General features: G+C 46.4%; 1 protein-coding gene across 1 annotated transcript in view; it reads right to left on the bottom strand.

Annotated features, from left to right (window-relative positions):
- The window catches only part of LOC139384025 (kinesin-like protein KIF26B), a 172,533-nt gene that overhangs the window by 80,916 nt on the left and 67,632 nt on the right, over positions 1 to 23,985 (bottom strand). Inside the window, exons 3-4 of the mRNA XM_071128655.1 lie at positions 22,207 to 22,911; positions 11,800 to 11,960 (exon numbers count right to left, since the gene is read on the bottom strand). Of these exons, the coding sequence (XP_070984756.1) occupies positions 11,800 to 11,960; positions 22,207 to 22,911 (866 nt within the window). The remainder of the gene's footprint in view (positions 1 to 11,799; positions 11,961 to 22,206; positions 22,912 to 23,985) is intronic.

Genomic DNA, 23,985 nt, shown 5'->3' with positions numbered 1-23,985 from the left:
CAACCACAGGCTTATCAGTAATGCATGACTGCCTCCATCATTCCCACACACACGCACACAAGCACACACACCACAGCAGGTTGGTGAAACCCTAATTGTAGAGGACAGGCTCGTGGTAATGGCTGGAGCAGAATAGGTGAAATGGTATCAAATACATCAAACTTAAGGTTTCCATGTGTTTGATGCCATTCCATTAGCTCCTTTTCAGACATTATTAGGAGCCGTCCTCCCCTCAGCAGCCTCCACTGATACACACACACACACACACGCACACACATACACACACACACACACACACACACACACACACACAAGCATGTGCAGTGTGCACGCATACACACACAAACACACACACACACACACACACAATGTGTGTCTCTGATTAGGCTTAGGTAGCCTAGAGGGTGACGGGAAGCCTAGAGGGTGACAGGAAGCCTAGCGGTTAGAGCGTTGGGCCAGTAACGAAAGGTTGCTAGTTCGAATCCCCGAGCCGACAAGGTGAAGAATCTGTGATCTTCCATTGATCTTCCCTTGAGAAAGGCACTAATTGCTCCAGGGTCGTCGTCAACACAACCCCACTCTCTCTCTTGGGTTATGCAAAAAAACAAATTTTCAGACATGTACAGAATACCCACTTGTACATGCAATGAAATAGGACACATATGAGCATCCCCCTACTTGACCTTTGGAAGATGTGTCCTGAGGGAAGATGGTCTGACATGCGGTGGAAAATGAACAGTCGGGGAAGTCATTGTGTTCCCAATTAAATGTAAACCGTTGTTCTCATTACATAAAAGACACACACAGTATAATGTTCAAAGCACCTTGAGAGTGGGACTATTGGCTCAAGCTGAGAATAAAGAAATGTGCCTTTCTTGCTTCATGTAACGGATTTCCTCCTCTTTGTCTGAGGAGGAGTAAGGATCGGACCAAAGCCCAGCGTGGTAAGTGTTCATGATGATTTTCATTCAAGAAAGCACTGAACACTGAATCAAAACAATAAACGATGACGTGAATTTACAAAAACCAAAACAGTACCGTGTGACCCAAACACTCACACAGAAACAAACACCCACAAACCAAAAGTGAAACCCAGGCTACCTAAGTATGATTCTCAATCAGAGACAACTAACGACACCTGCCTCTGATTGAGAACCATACTAGGCCGAACACAAAAACCAACATAGAAAAACAAACATAGACTGCCCACCCCAACTCACGCCCTGACCATACTAAAACAAATAATAAAATAACAGAACTATGGTCAGAACGTGACAGTACACCCGCAAAACCTGAACCTATAGGATGGGCGTCTGTCCGCGGTGGCGGCTCTGGCGCGGGATGTATACCCCACTTCACCATAGTTTTTGTCCGCCTCCTCAACTGCCCACATGGCCTCTTATGAGCGGCGACCCTCGCCGCCGACCTCAGACTGGGGTCCCGAATGGACGGGAGATTCCAGGCAGCGCCGGACAGGCGGGAGACTCCGGCAGCGCCGGACCGGCGGGAGACTCCGGCAACTCCGGAGTGAAGGGCGATTCTGGCATCTCCTGGCTGACTGACGGCTCTGGCGGCTCCTGGCTGACTGACGGCTCTGGCGGCTCCTGGCTGCCTGACGGCTCTGGCCGCTCCTGGCTGGCTGGCGGCTCTGGCGGCTCCTGGCTGACTGACGGCTCTGGCCGCTCCTGGCTGGCTGGCGGCTCTGGCGGCTCAGGACAGACGGGAGACTCTGGCGGCTCAGGACAGACGGGAGACTCTGGCGGCTCAGGACAGACGGGAGACTCTGGCGGCCCAGGACAGACGGGAGACTCAGGACAGACGGGAGACTCTGGCGGCCCAGGACAGACGGGAGACTCTGGCGGCTCAGCGGCCGGCTCAGGACAGGACAGACGGGAGACTCTGGCGGCCCAGGACAGACGGGAGACTCTGGCGGCCCAGGACAGACGGGAGACTCTGGCGGCCCAGGACAGACGGGAGACTCTGGCGGCCCAGGACAGACGGGAGACTCTGGCGGCCCAGGACAGACGGGAGACTCTGGCGGCCCAGGACAGACGGGAGACTCTGGCGGCTCAGGACAGACGGGAGACTCTGACAGCGCTGGGCAGGAGGAAGACTCTGACAGCACTGGACAGGCGGGAGCACCTGTAGGAAGAAGACGGAGAGACAGCCTGGTGCGGGGGGCTGCCACCGGAGCGCTGGTGCGTGGAGGTGGCACCGGATAGACCGGACCTTGCAGGCGCACTGGAGCTCTTGAGCACCGAGCCTGCACAACCTTACCTGGTTGAATGCTCCCCGTAGCCAGGCCAGTGTAGCGAGGTGGAATAGCCCGCACTGGGCTGTGCTGGCAAACCGGGACACCATGCGTAAGGCTGGTGCCATGTACGCCGGCCCGAGGAGATGCACTTGAGACCAGATGCGTAGAGCCGGCTTCATGGCACCTGGCTCGATGCCCACTCTAGCCCGGCCGATACGAGGAGTAGGAATGTACCGCAATGGGCTATGCACACGCACCGGGGTCACCGTGCGCTCCAATGCATAACACGGTGCCTGCCCGGTCCCTCTCGCTCTACAGTAAGCACAGGAAGTTGGCACAGGTCTCCTACCTGACTTCGCCACACTCCCCGTGTGCGTCCCCCCAATCATTTTTTGGGGCTGCCTCTCAGGCTTCCTTCCGCGCCACCGTGCTGACTTAATTCGCCGGTATCCCTCCTCACACTGCTCCAGAGAATCCCAGGCGGGTTCCGGCACGCTCCCTGGGTTGACCGACCACCTGTCTATCTTCTCCCAAGTAGTGACATAGTCCAGATCTCGCTCCCATGTCCAGGAGTCCTGCGATCGCTGCTGCTGACTGTTACCACACTGCTTGGTCCTTTTGTGGTGGGTGTTTCTGTAACGGATTTCCTCCTCTTCGTCTGAGGAGGAGTAAGGATCGGACCAAAGCCCAGGGTGGTAAGTGTTCATGATGATTTTAATTCAAGAAAGCACTGAACACTGAATCAAAACAATAAACGATGACGTGAATTTACAAAAACCAAAACAGTACCGTGTGGCCCAAACACTCACACAGAAACAAACACCCACAAACCAAAAGTGAAACCCAGGCTACCTAAGTATGATTCTTAATCAGAGACAACTAACGACACCTGCCTCTGATTGAGAACCATACTAGGCCGAACACAAAAACCAACATAGAAAAACAAACATAGACTGCCCACCCCAACTCACGCCCTGACCATACTAAAACAAAGAATAAAATAAAATAACTATGGTCAGAACGTGACACTTCATCTGTTTTGTCATTACATGTTTCCTCTCCTCTGTTTTGGATTTATCTCCTACTCACATACATCATCTACACATCTCCTCTGTTTCGGATTTATCTCCCACTCACATACTGGATACATCATCTACACATCTCCTCTGTTTCGGATTTATCTCCCACTCAAATACTGGATACATCATCTACACATCTCCTCTTACTTTCATTGTTCTTCGTGCTATCAATACTCAGAGTAGTGAGAGGAGAGGAAAAGAGGAGAGGGGAAGGAAAAGGGGAGAGGGGAGAGGAGGAGAGGGGATGGTAGGGGAGGGGAGAGGAGAGTCAGAAAGGGCAAAGGGGGTGAGAGAGTAGAAGAAGTCAGACATCAGAAAGGACCATAAATTGCAGCGATGGAAAATCGGACAGTTTGGACACACACACACATACTTCCTCATCCAGACATACAGGTCGTGACACCTGCACCATTTAACACACAGCTTTCATATATCTATACATAGACAGGAGAGAGAGTGTGTGGAATGTCCTCTAGGTGTGTGTGTGTGTGTTCAAGTAGTGGCCTTGTTACCTGTCAGACACAGGAGCGACAGACAGAAACACAAAAACACACATACAATCGCACACACACCTCCACACAATTTATGACCTCCATCTCTTTTCACCTGCTTTACAGCTTGAACACAGCCAACACTGTCTGCTACACAGCAGCATGACACTCATAAATCACACACGCACGCAGGCACACACAAACGTCTCTGTCTCTTTCTTTCTCTCTCCCACTCCGTCTCTCCCTTCGCTTCCCTTCACTTCCCTTCCCTTCCCTCTCTCCCATATGAGCCAAAGGGGAAACCTACAGAGTGATGAAAACCGGGAATCAATAACATTCCTGGGAGGGAGCAAAATGAATTTCCAAAATAGAGTTATGGAGTGTCGTACCTCATAGGTATGTGTGTGTGAGTGTGTGAGTGAGTGTGTGTGAGTGTGTGTGTGTGTGTGTGTGTGTGTGTGTGTGTGTGTGTGTGTGTGTGTGTGTGTGTGTGTGTGTGTGTGTGTGTGTGTGTGTGTGTGTGTGTGTGTGCGAGCATGTGCGTGTATATTACATTCAAGTATATCTTTCCCCCAGCTAGCTCACCTCGCCATTAAATTAAACATTTACAGTGTCTGACGCAGCCTGATAGCTATGGAGAGTGTGTATACAATACAATGTAATGTTTATACAGGACGTAATGTATGTGGCACATAGTGCATATAGACCATCACTTAGTGCATTCTATAATATACATTATGAGTATGAGCACTTAACAGTTTGACAGTGCGATTGCCAGAAGTTTGCCCGTCAGTGTGTGAGGGAGGATAGTCTAGAGAACACACAGGGAGGGAACAGTCTGCAACACAGCTGTTACAGACAGTGTCTGCCTCAAAGATACCAGAGATGACTTAACGTACAACACAGTTAAATAGACTACTACATATACATACTATTATATATTGTAGTACCTCTTTCTGTCGCTCTCTCGTTCTCTCTCTCTTTTTCTGTCTCTCTCTCTCTCTCTCACACTCTATGTCTCTCTCTCTCTTTCTGTCTCTCTTTCTGTCTCTCTACTACATGCGCATATGTTGTAGTGCCTTGTTCCGACTCTCCTGCCCAAAAAAGGGGAACTTAAGAGCTGGCGCCCTTTGGCAATACTCTGTGCGGACTACAAGATATTTGCCAAGGTCCTCGCTAGCAGACTGAAGTCCCATCTGGACTCTGAGTGGGTCATGAGTATCTGTTTAATGTGATGTTTGGGTTTGGGGAAAGGTTTTTGACCAGTGTGAAGATGTTGTATGCTGGAACGACATGTATAGTCAAGGTGGGAGGGGGGCTCAGTAGGCCAGTCTGGGTGAGGCGGGGCAGTAGACAAGGATGCCCTCTATCAGGGCAGTGGGGTTGTGAAGGGCTTAACATTTTGGGGGTGTACCTGGGCTCGGAGAGGTGGGTCAGGAAGAACTGGGAGGGGGTGTCAAGACCGGCCAGGTGGAGGTGGCTCATGTCCCAAGTGTCATATATAGGGAGGGTGCTGATAATCAAAAACCTGGCAGCGTCTTCCCTGTGGCATAAACTGGCTGTGCTCAACCCCCCCGCCGGTCTGCTCTCAGATGTGCAACGCAAGCTGGTGGATTTTTTCTGGTCGGGCCATCACTGACTTTACTATTATTTAATGGGATGGTCTCTGCGTGCCATAGGGTGGAATTTGAGTTCTATAAAATTACAAAAAGTGTGGAGATGTTTCAGGAGATTTGGTGCATCGGTGGGGCCGTCTGTACAGCTGGGGAAGATGGTTATTGTGATTTGTGGTGTTGTATCGTGTGGTAGAGGGCAAGGAGAGTATGCAGTATAGGGGATATTTTTTTTTTAATGAGAATGTATCATTAAAGAAAGACAAAAAGTCAAAGTCTCCCTCTCTGTCTCTCTCTCTGTCTTTCTATCCCACTCTCACTCCATCAATGGCTCTGCCATCCAGTACCTCTATACCAGGTGGTGTCAGAGGACGGTCCTAAGTCATAAACTGTTCTCTCTGCTACCGCACGGCAAGCGGTACCGATGCACCAAGTCTGGAACAAACAGGAATTTCAAATTGGAACCCATAGGAATCTAAAGCGAAAGTACACTGCCAGCTGATAGAAAAGTTAACTAAAATTGACTGCTGAACTTGCATTTTCATTTCATTTTCATTTATTTCAACCACCCAAAAGTGTAGCCAGAGATGTCCCACTCTCCCAACCGTAGCCCCTCCCCTGTGTGAGTGGTGCAGGAAGCTCAGTGAGTGAATGGCAGCTGTCTGAGGAGCGAAGTAACATTATGTAGCTAAAAATGCCCAGATTTACAGTCGAGGAGCTGAAGAATAAACACTTGGTGTCCAGAATAACAGCCAGGGTCAGTGCCAGAGAGTTTCCAGCTGAACTGTATGAGGATGGAGGAGTACTTTTCTGCAAAGACTGTCAGAATTCAATCTGCTACATACAGTGTCAAACTGCAGTGGACACCTGAGGTCACTCCGACACAACAACAGGAGGGCTAGTTGACCAGCCAAGCATTCTGATACTTTAGCTAGCTACACTACAGATATATTAACTAGCTAGTAGTTTTGCTCAAGCTAGCTAATATCTGTTCTTGTTCATTAAATGTTTGTCTGTACCTAGATAGGGGGTGGGAAGTTTACTAGCTAACGTTAGCCTGGCAAGCTTCCCAACTTGTAGCCCCAGCTCCATCCTGCCATTTAGGCTAGCTAGTAGCTAGGAGCTATCAAAACAAGTGACGTGTTGGGAATGAATTATAAAAGCAGCACATGTTATTTTTTGCTAACTACTCTCATTGTTTTAAAATATCTGTGTGTGTATGAGACATACGTTCAGGTTTATGAGCTGTGTGTGTGTGTGAGTGTGTGTGTGTGTGTGTGTGTGTGTGTGTGTGTGTGTGTGTGTGTGTGTGTGTGTGTGTGTGTGTGTGTGTGTGTGTGCGTGCGTGCGTGCGTGTGTATGTGTGTGTATTGGTTAAGGAGAGAGATTGCTTAGCTTCAAAGCTTGAGATCCACTGTAGGGCTGTTATTGAACTCAACCTTAGAATCCTTAATTTGCTAGATTTATCATTGTTCTTTATTTTCTACAAGAACACAGACCCTGGCCTCCTGTCTGGCAAAGACTCCCTACACAGCTGACAGAATGGAGTTCATCTTTAAGAATGATAGAGGCCACCGAGTTCTTGGGGACCTTCTATGCTGCAGACATCTTTTGGTACATGTCCCCAGATCTGTGTCTCGACACAATCCTGTCTCGGAGCTCTTAGCGCAATTCTTTCGACACCATGGCTTGGTTTTTGCTCTGACATGCACTGTCAACTGTGGGACCTTATATAGACAGGTGTGTGCCTTTCCAAATCATGTCCAATCAATTGAATTTACCACAAGTGGACTCCAATGGACACTCCAATGGACGATCAATGGACACAGGATGCATCTGAGCTCAATTTCGCGTCTCATAGCAAAGGGTCTGAATACTTAGGGAAATAAGGTGTTTTTTATTTCTAAGAAATTTGCAAACATTTCAACAAATCTGTTTTTGCTTTGTCACTATGTGGTATTGTATGTAGATTGATGAGGAAAAACATTTATATAAGCCAATTTAGAATAAGGCTGTAACATAGCAAAATGTGGGGAAAATCAAGGGTATCTGAATACTTAAAACCATGTTCTGAATGTTATGAAATAATGTTAGTACTCTAGGGCCAAAATAAGCTTTCTGCAGAGTTCCGCAGATTTTCAGCAGAAATCGCGGCAGAAAATAGAAACAATTTCAGCAGATTACATTTGGGTTTGCTCATCACATACGCTGCTGCTACTGTTTATTACCTATCCTGTTGCCTAGTCAGTTTATCCATACCTATATGTACATATCTACCTCAATTACCTCGTACCACTACACATCGTTACTGGTACCCTGAGTGTGTAGCATTTCACTGTTAGTCTACACCTGTTGTTTACGAAGCATGTGACAAATACGATTTGATTTGATTTGAATGGTGTCAGGATGGAGATATCAGAGAGCAGGACTTAAAGGCCCACCTCAGAGGAAGTTGCTTCACCTTTTTTGAGTAATTCCTGTCCTAGAGCGGAAAGTCTCGTTTAGGTTCCACCTCGAAGAGTGACACATGCTGCTAATTCTGGAATTGGGGGTATTCAGGGTTGGCTCTTATAATTTTTGGATAAAAAAACTTTCCCGTTTTAAACAAGATATTTTGTCACGAAAAGATGCTTGACTATGCATATAATTGACAGCTTTGGAAAGAAAACACTCTGACGTTTCCAAAATTGCAAAGATATTATCTGTATGTGCAACAGAACTGATGCTACAGGCGAAACCAAGATGAAATTTCAAACAGGAAGAGCCCCAGATTTTGAAGGCGCTGTGTTCCAATGTCTCCTTATATGGCTGTGAATGCACCAGGAATGAGCTTACACTTTCTGTCGTTTCCCCAAGGTGTCTGCAGCATTGTGACGTATTTGTAGGCATATCATTGGAAGATTGACCATTTTACACTACATCTACCAGGTGCTCGCTTGGTGTCCTCGGTCGCATTTATTGCGTAATCTCCAGCTGCGTGTATTTTTCCATTTGCTTCCGAGGAGAAACCCAACTGCCACGAATGATTTATCATCGAATAGATATGTGAAAAACACCTTGAGGATTGATTCTAAACAACGTTTGCCATGTTTCTGTCGATATTATGGAGTTAATTTGGAAAAAAGTTCGGCGTTGTACTGACTGAATTTTCGGGTTTTTTTCTTAGCCAAACGTGATGAACAAAACGGAGCAATTTCTCCTACACAAATAATATTTTTTGGAAAAAATGAACATTTGCTATCTAACTGAGAGTCTCCTCATTGAAAACATCCAAAGTTATTCAAAGGTAAATGATTTTATTTGAATGCTTTTCTTGTTTTTGTGAAAATGTTGTCTGCTGAATGCTAGGCTTAATGCTATGCTAGCTATCAATACTCTTACACAAATGCTTGTGTAGCTATGGTTGAAAAGCAATTGACAACCGAAGTTAGCCTGCAGGCGCCCGGCCTGCCAGAATGAGTCCTTAGAGCGCGATAAGCCAGGTGAAGCCCCGCCGTCCAAACCCTCCCCTAATGACACTGGGCCAATTGTGCGCAGTCCTATGGAACTCCCGGTCACGGCTGGTTGTTACACAGGATCGAACCTCAGGCTGTAGTGACGCCGCAACACTGTGATGCGGTGCCATAGACCAATGCGCCACTCTCAGCTTGAACCTAACCTTAACCACACTGCTAACCCTAGCCTAACCCTAACCTTAAATTAAGACCAAAAAGCAAATATTTGTTTTCATGAATTTGTACGATATAGACAATTTTGTCTGTTTTATCTAGTGGAAACCCAACTGTAAGCTACAGAGAAATGCTATTTGGCTCTCAGACAACTCGGACAACTCGGAAATAGGAAGAACTTCTTCCTATTTCCGAATAGGAAGAACAGCAAAAGGGAATATATCATTGTGGATGAAGTTCGGAATGGCAATTTCATGTGTACAACATCTAAAGACCTGCATCAGTATACTGAGAGCTTTGCCGTTTTTAAAAGGACATTTGGGGTGTTTGAGATTTTGTTCATGTTTTTTCAGGGGCCCCAAACTACACAACGAGGATGAGGAAGTGATTTGCTGTTTGGGGTAGGTTTCTCTAGAACATGTGAAATCACAAAAAAGCTGCCTGGACCCTTCCGTAACATGCCATTAACATGAAAAATATATATTTGGTTGTAACAAAGAAAGTGTCTCCTTTAAATCTGTCCTGAGCTGTCTGGATGAACAACATGATTCTGCAGCAGAGTGGGACAGGACGTTTGGGCTGAGGTTAGGATTAGAGAGGGGATGTAACACAAAGTATCTCCTAGTGAAATACAACCCTGAATCTGCCCTCACATTTAAACTACTTGATTTGGAGCTACATTTGTAGATTTGGAGGGTCATCTTATGTCTGCTCTGAAAATACCTTAGTAAACTGCATCAACACAGACAGAATAGTACATTGCTGTGGTAGTACTAGTATCTGGAGTAGGTGTATACATACAGTTGAAGTCGGAAGTTTACATACACTTAGGTTGGAGTCATTAAAACTTTATTTTCAACTACTCCACAAATGTCTTGTTAACAAATGTTTACAGACAGATTATTTCACTTATAATTCACTGTAATCACAATTCCAGTGGGTCAGAAGTTTACATACACTAAGTTGACTGTGCCTTTAAACAGCCTGGAAAATTCTAGAAAATGATGTCATGGCTTTAGAAGCTTCTGATAGGCTAATTGTCATCATTTGAGTCAATTGGAGGTTTACCTGTGGATGTATTTCAAGGCCAACCTTCAAACTCAGTGCATCTTTGCTTGACATCATGGGAAAATCAAAATAAATCAGCCAAGACCTCTGAAAAAAATGGTATACCTCCACAAGTCTGGTTCATCCTTGGGAGCAAATTCCAAACGCCTGAAGGTACAATGTTCATCTGTACAAACAATAGTATGCAAGTATAAACACCATGGGACCACGCTGTCGTCATACCACTCAGGAAGGAGACGCGTTCTGTCTCCTAGAGATGACCGTACTTTGGTGCGAAAAGTGCAAATCAATCCCAGAACAAGAGCAAAGGACCTGTGAAGATGCTGGAGGAAGCCAAAGAACACCATCCTAACCGTGAAGCACGGGGGTGGCAGCATCATGTTGTGGGGGTGCTTTGTTGCAGGAGGGACTGGTGCACTTCACAAAATATACGGCATCATGAGGCAGGAAATTTATGTGGATATGTTGAAGTAAGACATCAGACATCAAGACATCAGTCAGGAAGTTAAAGCTTGGTTGCAAATGGTTGTTTCAAATGGACAATGACCCCTAGCATACTTCCAAAGTTGTGGCAAAATTGACTTAAGGACAACAAAGTCAAGGTATTGGAGTGGCCATCACAAAGCCCTCAACCTCAATCCTATAGAAAATTTGTGGGCAGAACTGAAAAAGCGTGTGCAAGCAAGGAGGCCTACAAACCTGACTCAGTTACACCAGCTCTGTCAGGAGGAATGGGCCAAAATTCACCCAACTTATTGTGAGAAGCTTGAGGAAGGCTACCCGAAATGTTTGACCCAAGTTAAACAATTTAAAGGCAATGCTACCAAATATTAATTGAGTGTATGTAAACTTCTGACCCACTGGGAATGTGATGAAAGAAATAAAAGCTGAAATAAATCCTTCTCTCTACTATTATTCGGTGATCCTAACTGACCTAAGACAGGGATTTTTTACTAGGATTAAATGTCAGGAATTGTGCAAAACTGAGTTTAAATGTATTTGGCTAAGGTGTATGTAAATGTCCGACTTCAACTGTAAGTATTGACCATTTAGGTTACTACCAATGTCCCGCCCACCGCTATTTTACTTCCTTCGACTAACTTTGAAAGGAAAATATCAATGTCGCACAAATTTGAATAATTAAGTAATTCAGTAAAAATGCAATTGTTGTCCATTGAATTGAGGTGCATCGTTGCAGAGATCTGCGAGTATCGTGGCGAGCATTTTGATGAGGAAGTTGTCGACCAAGATATCTTAATAACTGTCAGACACTGAGTTATTTATGTTCTGACGTTAGTTATTCATGTATCGCCTTGAGTTATTGACGACTGTACTAGGGTGTGTGTGTGTGGTGCGTGCGTGCGTAGTGTGTGTTTTATTGATTGTACTGTCATTCTCAATGTCTCTATTATTGATTATGTAACTTATACATGTCTACTGAATATAGAGCTGGTTACAAGGCCTCACAAACACAGACACACACACAAACACACACACTTCTCGTTCCTCAAAGGGCTGAGGCACACTGCAGACATGTGTCAGCGTGTCTGTTCGTCCATCTGTGTGTGTGTCCAGCTGTCTGTCTGTGCGTTTATACTGTATAAAGGTGTACCGCTTTTTTCTTACCTGGCGAAGAAGGATGCGGCAGCAGAGGTGGTGGTTGGTGCTGCCGTGGTAACCTGCATAGTGGGAGGGGCCTGCGAGGACGAGGGGCGATCAGCGTTGTAGCGGTTCAGAACTGCCTCCGTCACACCCTCTCGACACTCATCAGATATCATCTGGGAGATCTATACACGCACGCACGCACACACACACACACACACACACACACACACACACACACACACACACACACACACACACACACACACACACACACACACACAGAGAGTTAGCCGTTATACAACAATAATAACACAAAAGAGAGAGGGAGGGACATGGACATGGGAGAGAGGTGGTCACACATGTCGTGTGACTGGAAGTGCAACAGACGGACGTGTGAACAGAAGTCAGGAGGAAGTACACTTCTCAGTTGGGTTTTAGGAGAGGAAATAACATGTTTTCCTCCCACTAGTGGCACAGTGCCAGTCAGACCAGAGGGAGACCTGCCTGCCACCCTTCACCATCTGTCAACTCCATACCACAGAGCAGTAAGCACTGGCACACAACTCTGCCTCTCTCTCTCACACACTCTCCATGTCTCTCTCTCTCTCTCTCTCTTTCTCTCTCTCTCTCCCTCACACTCTCTATGTCTCTCTCTCTATCGCTCTCACACTCACTATGTCTCTCTCTCTATCTCTCTTTCTCTCTCTCTCTCTCTCTCTCTCTCTCTCTCACACACACTCTATTTATCTCTCTCTCTCTCACACTCTCTCTCTCTCTCTATTTATTTCTCTCACACACTCTCTCTCTCTATATCTCTCTCTCACACTCTGTATGTCTCTCTGTCTCTTTCTCTCTGCCTCTTCCTCTTCTCGTTCGCTCTATCCTCCCCTCTCTCTCTCTCTCTATTTTTATCCTCTCCCTCTCTCTCTCTCTCTCTAGCTCTATCCTCCCCTCTCTCTCTCTCTAGCTCTATCCTCTCCCTCTCTCGACATCTCCTCCCTCCATCTCCCTCTGAGCCAGATGTGATAGAGATCTGATTATTCCTCTTGATTGTGTTGATCAAATTGACCTTAACAATGTCCTTCACGCACGGATGCACGCACACACATGCACACACACATGCACACGGATACGCACACACACCTTAACTGTGCCCTTCCATGCCCTTCTGCCGACCCAGATGGCCCAGTGAACGGCAAGATTAAAAGTCCTGGATGTATTCTGATCTCTCTCAGACAGGAGCTTATTAACTGATCACCAGATAAGACTGAGAAACACAATACTCTGTTCTCTCTCTCTCTCTCTCTCTCTCTCTCTCTCTCTTTCCATCCTGCCTATTTCACTTGTAGGGTAGAGTGTGTTCCCCTTTTATATAGAAGACACTGTGTCACATGAAAAAGACTGTAACTAAGATGGCAGCTACACATTTCTATGTTGACAGACTGAATATCAGTTGCACTGTGGACCCCTGTCTACTTGGCTTGTCACGGACTGACCGTAGAGATCTTTTTATTCTCCATGTTTGGCTGGTTAGGGTGTGACTCAGTGGGAAACTCTATGTTCTGTGTTGTGGGTAGGTGTCTTTGTTAGTGGCCTGTATAGCCCTAGCAAGCTTCACGTTCGTTTTTGTTGTTTATTGTTTTGTTGGCGACATTAAAAAATAAAGGAACATGTACGCTCACCACGTTGCACCTTGGTCCGGTCATTTCCAAGACGACGTTCGTGACAGAACTACCCACCACAAACGGACCCAGCAGCGTGGCCGGGAGGAGCAGACAGAGTGGACATGGGAAGACATTCTGTAGGGAAAAGGATCCTGGACGTGGGAGGAGATCCTGGCTGGAAAGGATCACCTGCCGTGGGAGCAGGTGGAAACAGCGAGGAGGGCGGAAACAGCTAGTCAAGGGGACCAGTGTTACATAGGGTCAAGGCTGGCAAGGAAGACCGGGAGGCAACTCCCCCCCCCCAAAAAATGGGGGGGAGGCACATGGAGAGGTTGGCGGAGCTAACTCCCCGTGCTCACGGCAAGGAGAGTGGTACTGGTCAGGCACTGTGTTATGCGGTAAAGCACATGGTGTCTCCAGTGCGTGTTCACAGCCCGGTGCGCTACATTCCAGCTCACCGCATTGGACGGGCTAGAGTAAGCATCAAGCCAGGATGGATGGTGCCGGCTCAGCGCGCCTGGCCTCCAGTGCGTCTCTTCGGCCCAGGATATCCTGCGCCGGCTATGCGCACTGTGTCTCCTGTGCGTCTGCGGGGTCTGGGTCCCGCACCGGAGCCGCCACCGTGGTAGATGCCCACCCACACCCTACCTTTTGGTGTCCGCAACTTTGGGGAGGGGGGGGGGGGGTACTGTCACGCCCTGACCGTAGAGATCTTTTTATTCTCTATGTTTGGTTGGTCAGGGTGTGACTCGGGTGGGAAACTCTATGTTCTGTGTTTCTATGTTTTGGCCAGTTATGGTTCTCAATCAGGGACAGCTGTCTATCGTTGTCTCTGATTGGGAATCATACTTAGGCAGCCTTTTTTCCTTTTGGATTTTGTGGGTAGGTGTCTTTGTTAGTGGCCTGTATAGCCCTAGCAAGCTTCACGTTCGTTTTTGTTGTTTATTGTTTTGTTGGCGACATTAAAAAATAAAGGAACATGTACGCTCACCACGTTGCACCTTGGTCCGGTCATTTCCAAGACGACGTTCGTGACATGGCTAGCTGTGGCTATCCCTAGCTAGCTGCAACACCTCAAGCTACACACCAAGGACAGACCTCAATTACCTCACTCACACACACACATGCACGCACACACACACAAACACACGCACACACACACACACACACACACACACACACACACACACAGCGTGCAACTCAACGGCCACCCTGGGTGTCCTTGGCTCCCCCTCCATGCATTTTTATGTAATGTTTATGCTTGTCGCAGTGTGTGTGTGTGTGTGTGTGTGTGTGTGTGTGTGTGTGTGTGTGTGTGTGTGTGTGTGTGTGTGTGTGTGTGTGTGTTTATAGATTTGGCACGTACAGCCTTGAAATACAGATATGGATTATTAATTATGCTTCTTTATAACCTGCCAGCACTACCGTACAATGGTACGTAAATCAGAAGAATAGTGTGTGTGTGTGTGTGTGTGTGCGTGTGTGTGTGCGTGTGTGTGTGTGTGTGTGTGTGTGTGTGTGTGTGTGTGTGTGTGTTGTGTGTTTATAGTGAGAGGTAAATCAGTCTATTTCTCCCCTTATAAAACAGAGGCACAGTGTGTATTTACTGCTTGATGCTCCAGGAGGACTAGTCTCAAATCAACCCCTCGCCCCTATCCCCATATCCCTGCCCCTGGACATCTGTTGTAAATCTGATTGATGGAACGAAGAAATTAAGGGCTTCATTCCAAGCTATACATACATTTTCAGAAATGTTGGTAAAATATGAGAACAGTAATATTTTACACACACATGAAGGTACCCATAAGCAATCATTAACAACATAAAGTCTTCAAATATTACCTTCACTTTAACTTTTGATTGTCTTTGTCTTTAAGATTGTCTGTGTTTACAAGTGTGTGTGTGTGTGTGTGTGTGTGTGTGTGTGTGTGTGTGTGTGTGTGTGTGTGTGTGTGTGTGTGTGTGTGTGTGTGTGTGTGTGTGTGTGTGTGAGAGAGAGAGAGAGAAGAAAGTGAATGGGCAGGGAGGAGAAAAGCATAAGGGGGATGACAAAACGGAGAGAGAAAGGGGGAGGAGAAACAGAGCAGGGCCAAAGTAAACAATAATGAAAAACAGATTGAGACACAGGACACAGAGGAGTCATTGAGATGGAAGGGAGATGCGGACAACAGATGGGTGGGGCTTGAGAGAAAAACAGGAAGGGGAGAGAGAGAGAGGGAGAGAGACAGAGAGAGGGGAGATCATAATGGTTTGATAAACATTGTGTTGAGTTGTGTCATGTTTACAGGGTGTGTCCTTCTAACTAACTCAAGCCTAACACACCCTGCCCACTTCTCACCACTCTGACAGTCAGCACCACCTAACAGGCTCTGGGAGCTAACACAAGACTTCAGCTCTCAGACAGGCTTACCCATGTGCCCCATACATAGTCACCCAGATCTGGAGAATAAAACTGCATTGAAAAGGATGTCCATTGTGTTGTGACTATGTGTTTGTGGCATCCTGTGTACATCCTAACCACTGTCATGGAATGCAATACATCTGAGAGGTTCAAATGAAACCATATGACTGTAATAGTCCTCCTCAGCCTGTTTCCATATGCTGCTTCCTGAAAGAAGGTATTCATCCTACACAACACTACCACCCATGCTAGATGTATTCTACACTATAGGCTGCAGTTTGGAAAAGAAACTCCAGCACATTTTGGATTCTCCGCAATGTGTGATCAAACCTAAGTCCTGACAAAGGTCTATTGATAGAAACATTGGTTGGCCACCCATGTTCGATATCAACAGTGAGAAGCATAGAACATATTCATAAGACGAATGGATATAGTGATTCATATAGTGTTTCTGACTGTAGGTCTTAAGGTGCTTTACAAGGTATGGGGGGGAAGACATCTGATTCACCACTAATATGTTGTCCCACTTGGATGGATGAAGCTCGGCAGCCATTTTGTGCCAGAAGGCTCACTTCATATCGCTGTATCAGCACTCTTTAAATGTCATCCCCTGATATAGGGAACAATTTCTTTACAGATCTCTCTCTCCTTCTCTTTTCTTCCTCTCCCTAGCTCCCTCTCTGTCTCTTTCCTTCCTCTCCCTAGCTCCCTCTCCGTCTAGACACACAAACACGCAAGCAAGCACATGCGTGCGTTTGTGTGCGTGTGGCTACTCCATCGGGTGCCAGCACTTGACCGCTAGCAGGACCCTTCCTGATTAGACAGCAGCAGTTAGACACTGCTAAAGCATGTTCTTCGTATCATGGGGCTATGCTACAGTCTAAGCTATACGCTACTACGGTATAATGGGAAGACAATGGGTGAATGATGTCTCTTTGACTGGGCGTTGTGCCCTCTCAGCACTCTCAAGGAAAATGAGAAAATAACAGCAAGAAAATTGACTCCTATATCTTCTCCTGCCTCTATTCTACACCTGCACGGACACCCACGCATGTACACACACACACACACACATACACAGTGTATTTCCAGTAGCACCCTGGGCAGTGTGCCAGGCAGGCTTCAGAGAGGTGACCTTGAGACAGGGCTGAGGGGGGATGGAGGAGAGAAAAGGAGGGATGGATGGAGAGTTGCTGAAATGAGTGAGGGAAGGGAGGGAGGAAATGAAGGATGCAATAGGGGTGTAAGGAATGAATGTGGCAGTGTTGGAAAAAGGGCTACGTGTGTACGCAGTGGTGGAAAAAGGGCTACGTGTGTACGCAGTGATGGAAAAAGGGCTACGTGTGTACGCAGTGATGGAAAAAGGGCTACGTGTGTACGCAGTGGTGGAAAAAGGGCTATGTGTGTACGCAGTGTTGGAAAAAGGGCTATGTGTGTACGCAGTGTTGGAAAAAGGGCTACGTGTGTACGCAGTGGTGGAAAAAGGGTTACGTGTGTACGCAGTGGTGGAAAAAGGGTTACGTGTGTACGCAGTGTTGGAAAAAGGGCTATGTGTGTACGCAGTGTTGGAAAAAGGGCTACGTGTGTACGCAGTGTTGGAAAAAGGGTTACGTGTGTACGCAGTGGTGGAAAAAGGGTTACGTGTGTACGCAGTGTTGGAAAAAGGGCTACGTGTGTACGCAGTGGTGGAAAAAGTACTCAAACATCATACTTGAGTCAAAGTAAAGATACCTTAATAGAAAATGACTAAAGTAAATGTGAAAAGTCACCCAGTAAAATACTACTTTATTAAAAGTCTAAAAGTATTTGGTTTAAATATACTTAAGTATCAAAGGTAAATGTAATTGCTACTGTATACTTACTAAAATAAAAAAGTACAAATCATTTCAAATTCCTATTAAGCAAACCAGATGTCACAATTTTTTATTATTTGTATTATTATTTACAGATAGCCAGGGGCACACTCCAACATAATTTACAAACAAAGCATTAACGAGGACAGGTGAAACAGATCAGGGTGTGACAACCAGATCAGAGGCAGTAGGGATGACCAGGGTTGTGAATTTGACCATTTTCCTGTCCTGATAAGCATTCCAAATGTAATGTAAGTACTTTTAGGTGTCAGGGAAAATGTATGGAGTAAAAAGTACATTATTTTCTTTTGGAATGTAGTGAAGTAAAATTGTCAAAAATATAAATAGTAAAGTAAAGTACAGATAGCCCACAAAAAGTACCTTACACCACTGGGTGTACAACAGGAGAGAGAGAGGGAGAAACGAGACAAGAGAAAGGGGGAACAAGGGGAGATGAGAGCGAGAGAGAGGGGGAACAGGGGGAGATGAGAGCGAGAGAGGGGGGGAACAAGGGGAGATGAGAGCGAGAGAGAGGGGGAACAAGGGGAGATGAGAGCGAGAGAGAGGGGGAACAAGGGGAGATGTGAGCGAGAGAGAGGGGGAACAAGGGGAGATGAGAGCGAGAGAGAGGGGGAACAAGGGGAGATGAGAGCGAGAGAGAGGGGGAACAGGGGGAGATGAGAGCGAGAGAGAGGGGGAACAGGGGGAGATGAGAGCGAGAGAGAGGGGGAACAAGGGGAGATGAGAGCGAGAGAGAGCGGGAACAGGGGGAGATGAGAGCGAGAGAGAGGGGGAACAGGGGAGATGAGAGCGAAAGAGATATATAGGGAGATGAGGGATGGAGAGAAATGTAAGTGTGGGACTGAGTTGGGGGGGTTGAGAGGAAGGAGATGAGGGGGAACAGGGGTGCGACAGGAGAGTTCCCTAGAGTCCTCATTACCAGGATATTAATTATATTACACAGAATCAGAACATAAAGCACTAACACTACACTGCATATCTCTCTCCCTCTCCCTCACATGCCCTCTCTCCTTCCTTCTGCTTCTACAGTTGAAGTCGGAAGTTTACATACACTTAGGTTGGAGTCATTAAAACACATTTTTCAACCACTCCACACATTTCTTAGTTTTGGAAAGTCGGTTAGAAAGTAATTTTTCCAACAATTGTTTACAGACAGATCATTTCACTTATAATTCACTGTATCACAATTCCAGTGGGTCAGAAGTTTACAAACACTAAGTTGACTGTGCCTTTAAACAGCTTAGAAAATTCCAGAAAATGATGTCATGGCTTTAGAAGCTTTTGATAGGCCAATTGACATCATTTGAGGTGGAGGCGGAGGTGTGCCTGTGGATGGAGATGTACCTATTGGAGGTGTACCTGTGGATGGATTTCAAGGCCTACCTTCAAACTCTGTGCCTCTTTGTGGGAAAATCAAAAGAAATCAGCCAAGACCTCAGAAAGAAAATTGTACACCTCCATAAGTCTGGTTCATCCTTGGGAGCAATTTCCAAACGCCTGAAGGTACCACGTTCATCTGTACAAACAATAGTATGCAAGTATAAACACCATGGGACCACGCAGCCGTCATACCGCACAGAAAGTAGACGTGTTCGGTCTCCAAGAGGTGAACGTACTTTGGTGTGAAACGTGCAAATCAATCCCAGAACAACAGCAAAGGACCTTGTGAAGATGCTGGAGGAAACAGGTACAAAAGTATCTGTATCCACAGTAAATGGAGTCCTGTATCGACATAACCTGAAAGGCCGCTCAGCAAGGAAGAAGCCACTGCTCCAAAACAGCCATAAAAAAGCCAGACTACGGTTTGCAACTGCACATGGGGACAAAGATCATACTTTTTCGAGAAATGTCCTCTGATCTGATTAATCAAAAATATAACTGTTTGGCCATAATGACCATCATATGTTTGGAGGAAAAAGAGGGAGGCTTGCAAGCCGAAGAGCACCGTCCCAAACGTGAAGCACGGGGGTGGCAGCATCATGTTGTCGGGTGCTTTGCTGCAGGAGGGACTGGTGCACTTCACAAAATAAATGGAATCATGAGTGAGGAAAATTATGTGGATATATTGAAGCAACATCTCAAGGCATCAGTCAGGAAGTTAAAGCTTGGTCGCAAATGGGTCTTCCAAATGGACAATGACCCCAAGCATACTTCCAAAGTTGTGGCAAAATGGCTTAAGGACAACAGAGTCAAGGTATTGGAGTGGCCATCACAAAGCTCTGGCCTCAATCCCATAGAAAATTTGTGGGCAGAACTGAAAAAGTGTGTGCGAGCAAGCAAGGAGGCCTACAAACCTGACTCAGTTACACCAGCTCTGTCAGGAGGAGGCTACCCAACACGTTTGACCCAAGTTAAACCATTTAAAGGCAATGCTACTAAATACTAATTGAGTGCATGTAAACTTCTGACCCACAGGGAATGTGATGAAAGAAATTAAATCTGAAATAAATCATTCTCTCTACTATTATTCTGACATTTCACATTCTTAAAATAAAGTGGTGATCCTAACTGACCTAAGATTGGGACTTTTTACTAGGATTTTTACTTTTTTACAGGAATTGTGAAAAACTGAGTTTAAATGTATTTGGCTAAGGTGTATGTAAACTTCCAACTTCAACTATATCTCTCTTCCTAATCCGCCCCACCGCCCCCTCTCTTTCAATTACAATTTTTGTTAAGAGCCTCAAGGCTGTCCTTTCCCAGAAGCCTTTGTTCCAAGAGGTGTCCTCGCCTTCCTTCCAGTTACCACTCTAACCACTCTGGGGACAGCCTCCACTCACACACACACGCGCACACACATAGAAACACGCATGCACCCACCCACGCACACACACACACACACACACACATGCACACACGCGCACATACACACGTGCACACACACACACACACACACACACACACACAGGTACACTTTGTCTGACCCCCATGGCTAATACACATCATCAGGGCCAATTATAGAATCTAATCCACCGTACATGACTCAACACTCGGCACAGACTGCGACTGGATTTCAGAGGACAAGTGAGGACAGTGGACAGACATAACCTCAGTTCAACCTCACAGTTCCTCCTCTCTCTTTGGTCAACAAATAGAGGGAGACATTTTGAAAAACAAGGTCAATTCCTGTTGAAATGGGCCTCCAAAGCCTGACACAGAACATCAAATTTCCACATTTTCCACAGTTTCCAGATACAAACGTTTTGGATGCTATTCCGGCGTTATTTTATTTGTATCCCTTTTTCCATTTCTTTTCTGTCTCGTTCCATGAACAGAGTACATTTTTGGTCAAAGGAAACTATATGAATTTCACCAAATTTCTACATTATGTCCTAAAGAGCACAGGTTCAACTTCAACTTGACTATAGTAAGGGCCAATAACGTGCCATTAAAGTAATACGGTGGACCGTAGCAGGGTTGAGGCTTTCATCTAAAAATCAGCAATAAATGCTGTTGTGACAGGGGGAATGGTAACCTTTTCCCCAGGCTCGAAATGCTGCCGCGTAGAGCCTGGTAACACTGTGCTACAAAGTGGGAGAGGAAGTGAGACTGCTCCAACTTTATTAGATGGGACTTTGAAAAATGGCGGAAATTGCCATTCAAAATGCTATGTTTTATTACACTGACCATATTATTTTTGGAAAGCCCAATTGATTCTGAGTTTGGGCATTTAACGTTTATGTGTGAAAACAATTTCTGAGACGTGTACTTTCAGATATTTCCGAAACCCACTTCCTTGTTTAGTACACTTGCGCTGTTCGCAATGTAGGGAGGAGGTTCTAAGGGTTGTGCTAGACGGTGATGGACTGAGAGGTCAGCCAATTAAAACCAGCAGTTGTTTCAACTGCTCTTGCCATAGACTTCCAGTGAAGTCCCGTGCTGAATCTCTGTAAAACCAGACGGTTTGACATAGAGAGAGCCTGCTGGTGGATGGGATGAATGGAAGACTGTTGTGTGCAACAGGGATGGGCAATTGAATGATTGAATGCCAGCTTCTCAGTTGTTTTTCATTGTTAAAACATTTTCTAGTCTATCTATCTATAGGTAACAGGGTTGAAAATATTATGCTCGAACGCACTACATTTTTCACCACAAAACACCAGAAAATGGACAAAATGAATAGAACCCTCTCACCTGCTTTTACACTATGATTTGACTGTTCATAGTTTATTTTGAAATAATAATTTTAAGAGGAATCGTTTCACCATATTAAAACAAGAGTTCAGTTCACGTAACAGGGTTGACCTTGAAATGAGGGACAGACGTAAATGAATCACTAATCACATGAAATAAATAATCATCTTCAGATGTATAAAATGTTCCACGTGGTCTATATTAAAGGGCACTTCATGGAATATAACAAGATTTTTTTTTAAATGCAAAATGCACTCTATTCGTGGAACGCCCCCATCTTCTTGCATTTCCCGAAAGTCTATCATCCCACACGCACGTTCGCACCCAATCCCAAGCATGCACAGACATAGCATACCTGGTAGGGGTAGAGTGTGACTCCTCCTCCGTTGGTGCGAGACATGTACTGGTGAGCCTGCAGTGCTGCTGTACTCAGCACTGCTCCACTCCCAGCATTGTTCCCGTTACTACCGGGGCTGTTGGGCGGCTGGGCCGATGGGACACCGGTGGCCTTATTGGAGTGTGCCGGGGAGCCATTCCTCCTCTCCACCCCGAGGCCCACTCCTAGGGAACTGGGCTTGGAACCTTGGCGGGGTTGCCCTCCCTGGTGCACCGGGGATGGAGCCGGCGATGAGGACGCCGGGGCCGGCGCAGAAGAGGCTGCATGGGTGGATGTTTGACCCACAGAAGCTGCACCTGGGCTGGGGTTGGAAGCAGCATGGCTGAGGCTGGAGAAGGACGCAGTAGAGGATGTTGGAGGCATGGTAGGGTGGTGTGGGTTTGGACGGGGATGGGGGTAGGCTGCTGCGGCTGATGGGAGGTAGGCCCAGTCCCATGGGGCTGTGGGGCCCTGTGGAGGGCCACTGTGGCTGGGCAGGGTGGGGGGCGAGCTGGGGGACAGGTCCCATTGGTCCATGGTCAGCACCATGTGGACTGCTTCCTGTTTCAGCTGGGTCAGGTGGGTGGAACACACGTCACAGCGACTGTCACGCTCATTCCAGGCCCGCCCCGAGCTGTTGGGCACCTGAAGCTTGTCGTGGAGGAGCAGGGAGAAGGACGGATCCTGCAGAGAGATAAAGAAAGAGCTGGTTAGTTAAATGATTTCAGTCATTTCAGTAATTCATATGGATTCCTATCACTACATCTAGACACTGCACAGGACTGTAGAGCTGAAAGACGCTGAGGTTGATTCTGATGCTAGTGTAAGTAAAGCAAACAATGCAGAAGCTTATATGCACATACACAGACACACACACACACATATTTGAGCACTTTGAAGCTCTCTGTTCAGAGGAATAAAACAGCCAACTGAACAAACAGAAACGTCTTTCTCCTGCCTGACTTTGTTTGCTTGTTTGGTTAAGCAGAAGAAGAAAGACAAAGGCAAAACTCATTAACCAAGTTGATCAGAGAAAGATAGAAACTAGAGACACAGAGAAAGAAATGGAGAGAATGGGAAAAAGGAGAGACAGAGGGGGGAGAGACAGATAGAAAGAAAGGGATGGAGGGAGGGAGGTTTTCAGTGGCTGGCAGGCCTCACCAGTAGACTCCTAACCAAACGTACAGCCTGCAGACCTGACCACAGCAATAAATTAACAAAATGAACAAACAAAAACACACACATCATACATGCACGCACGCACGCACCCACACACACATACACCCACCCATTCTATCCTATTCCCTCAGCAATAAATGATATGCCTGATATAAAAATGAGCTGAGAACACTCCCTCTCTCTCCCTCCCTCTCTCTTCCTCTCTACTTCTCTTTCTCTCACTCTCTCTCTCTCTGCCTGACTCTCCCTCTCTCCATCTCTCTTTCTCCCCCCGCTCTCCCTTTCTCTCCCCCTCTCTCTCTCTGTCCCTATCCCTCCCCCTCTCTCTCCTCCTCTCTCTCCCCGTCTCTCTTTCTCTCCACCTCTCTCTCTCCCTATTCATAACATCAAACAGAATGATGACTGAGGGTGAAAAGGCATTCGTCCTCACTCGGACACTCTCCAACATATATAAAGCCTGCAGCCTGAGGCCAGCGAAATTCTCTAGCACACCGTCCACTATGACTCCAATATGTCTATCATTAGGGAATGTGTGTGTGTGTGTGTGTGTGTGTGTGTGTGTGTGTGTGTGTGTGTGTG

Source organism: Oncorhynchus clarkii, chromosome 25, assembly GCF_045791955.1.
Source record: "Oncorhynchus clarkii lewisi isolate Uvic-CL-2024 chromosome 25, UVic_Ocla_1.0, whole genome shotgun sequence".
Taxonomy (NCBI): Eukaryota; Metazoa; Chordata; class Actinopteri; order Salmoniformes; family Salmonidae; genus Oncorhynchus; species Oncorhynchus clarkii.
This window is presented reverse-complemented; position numbering and strand designations above follow the sequence as displayed.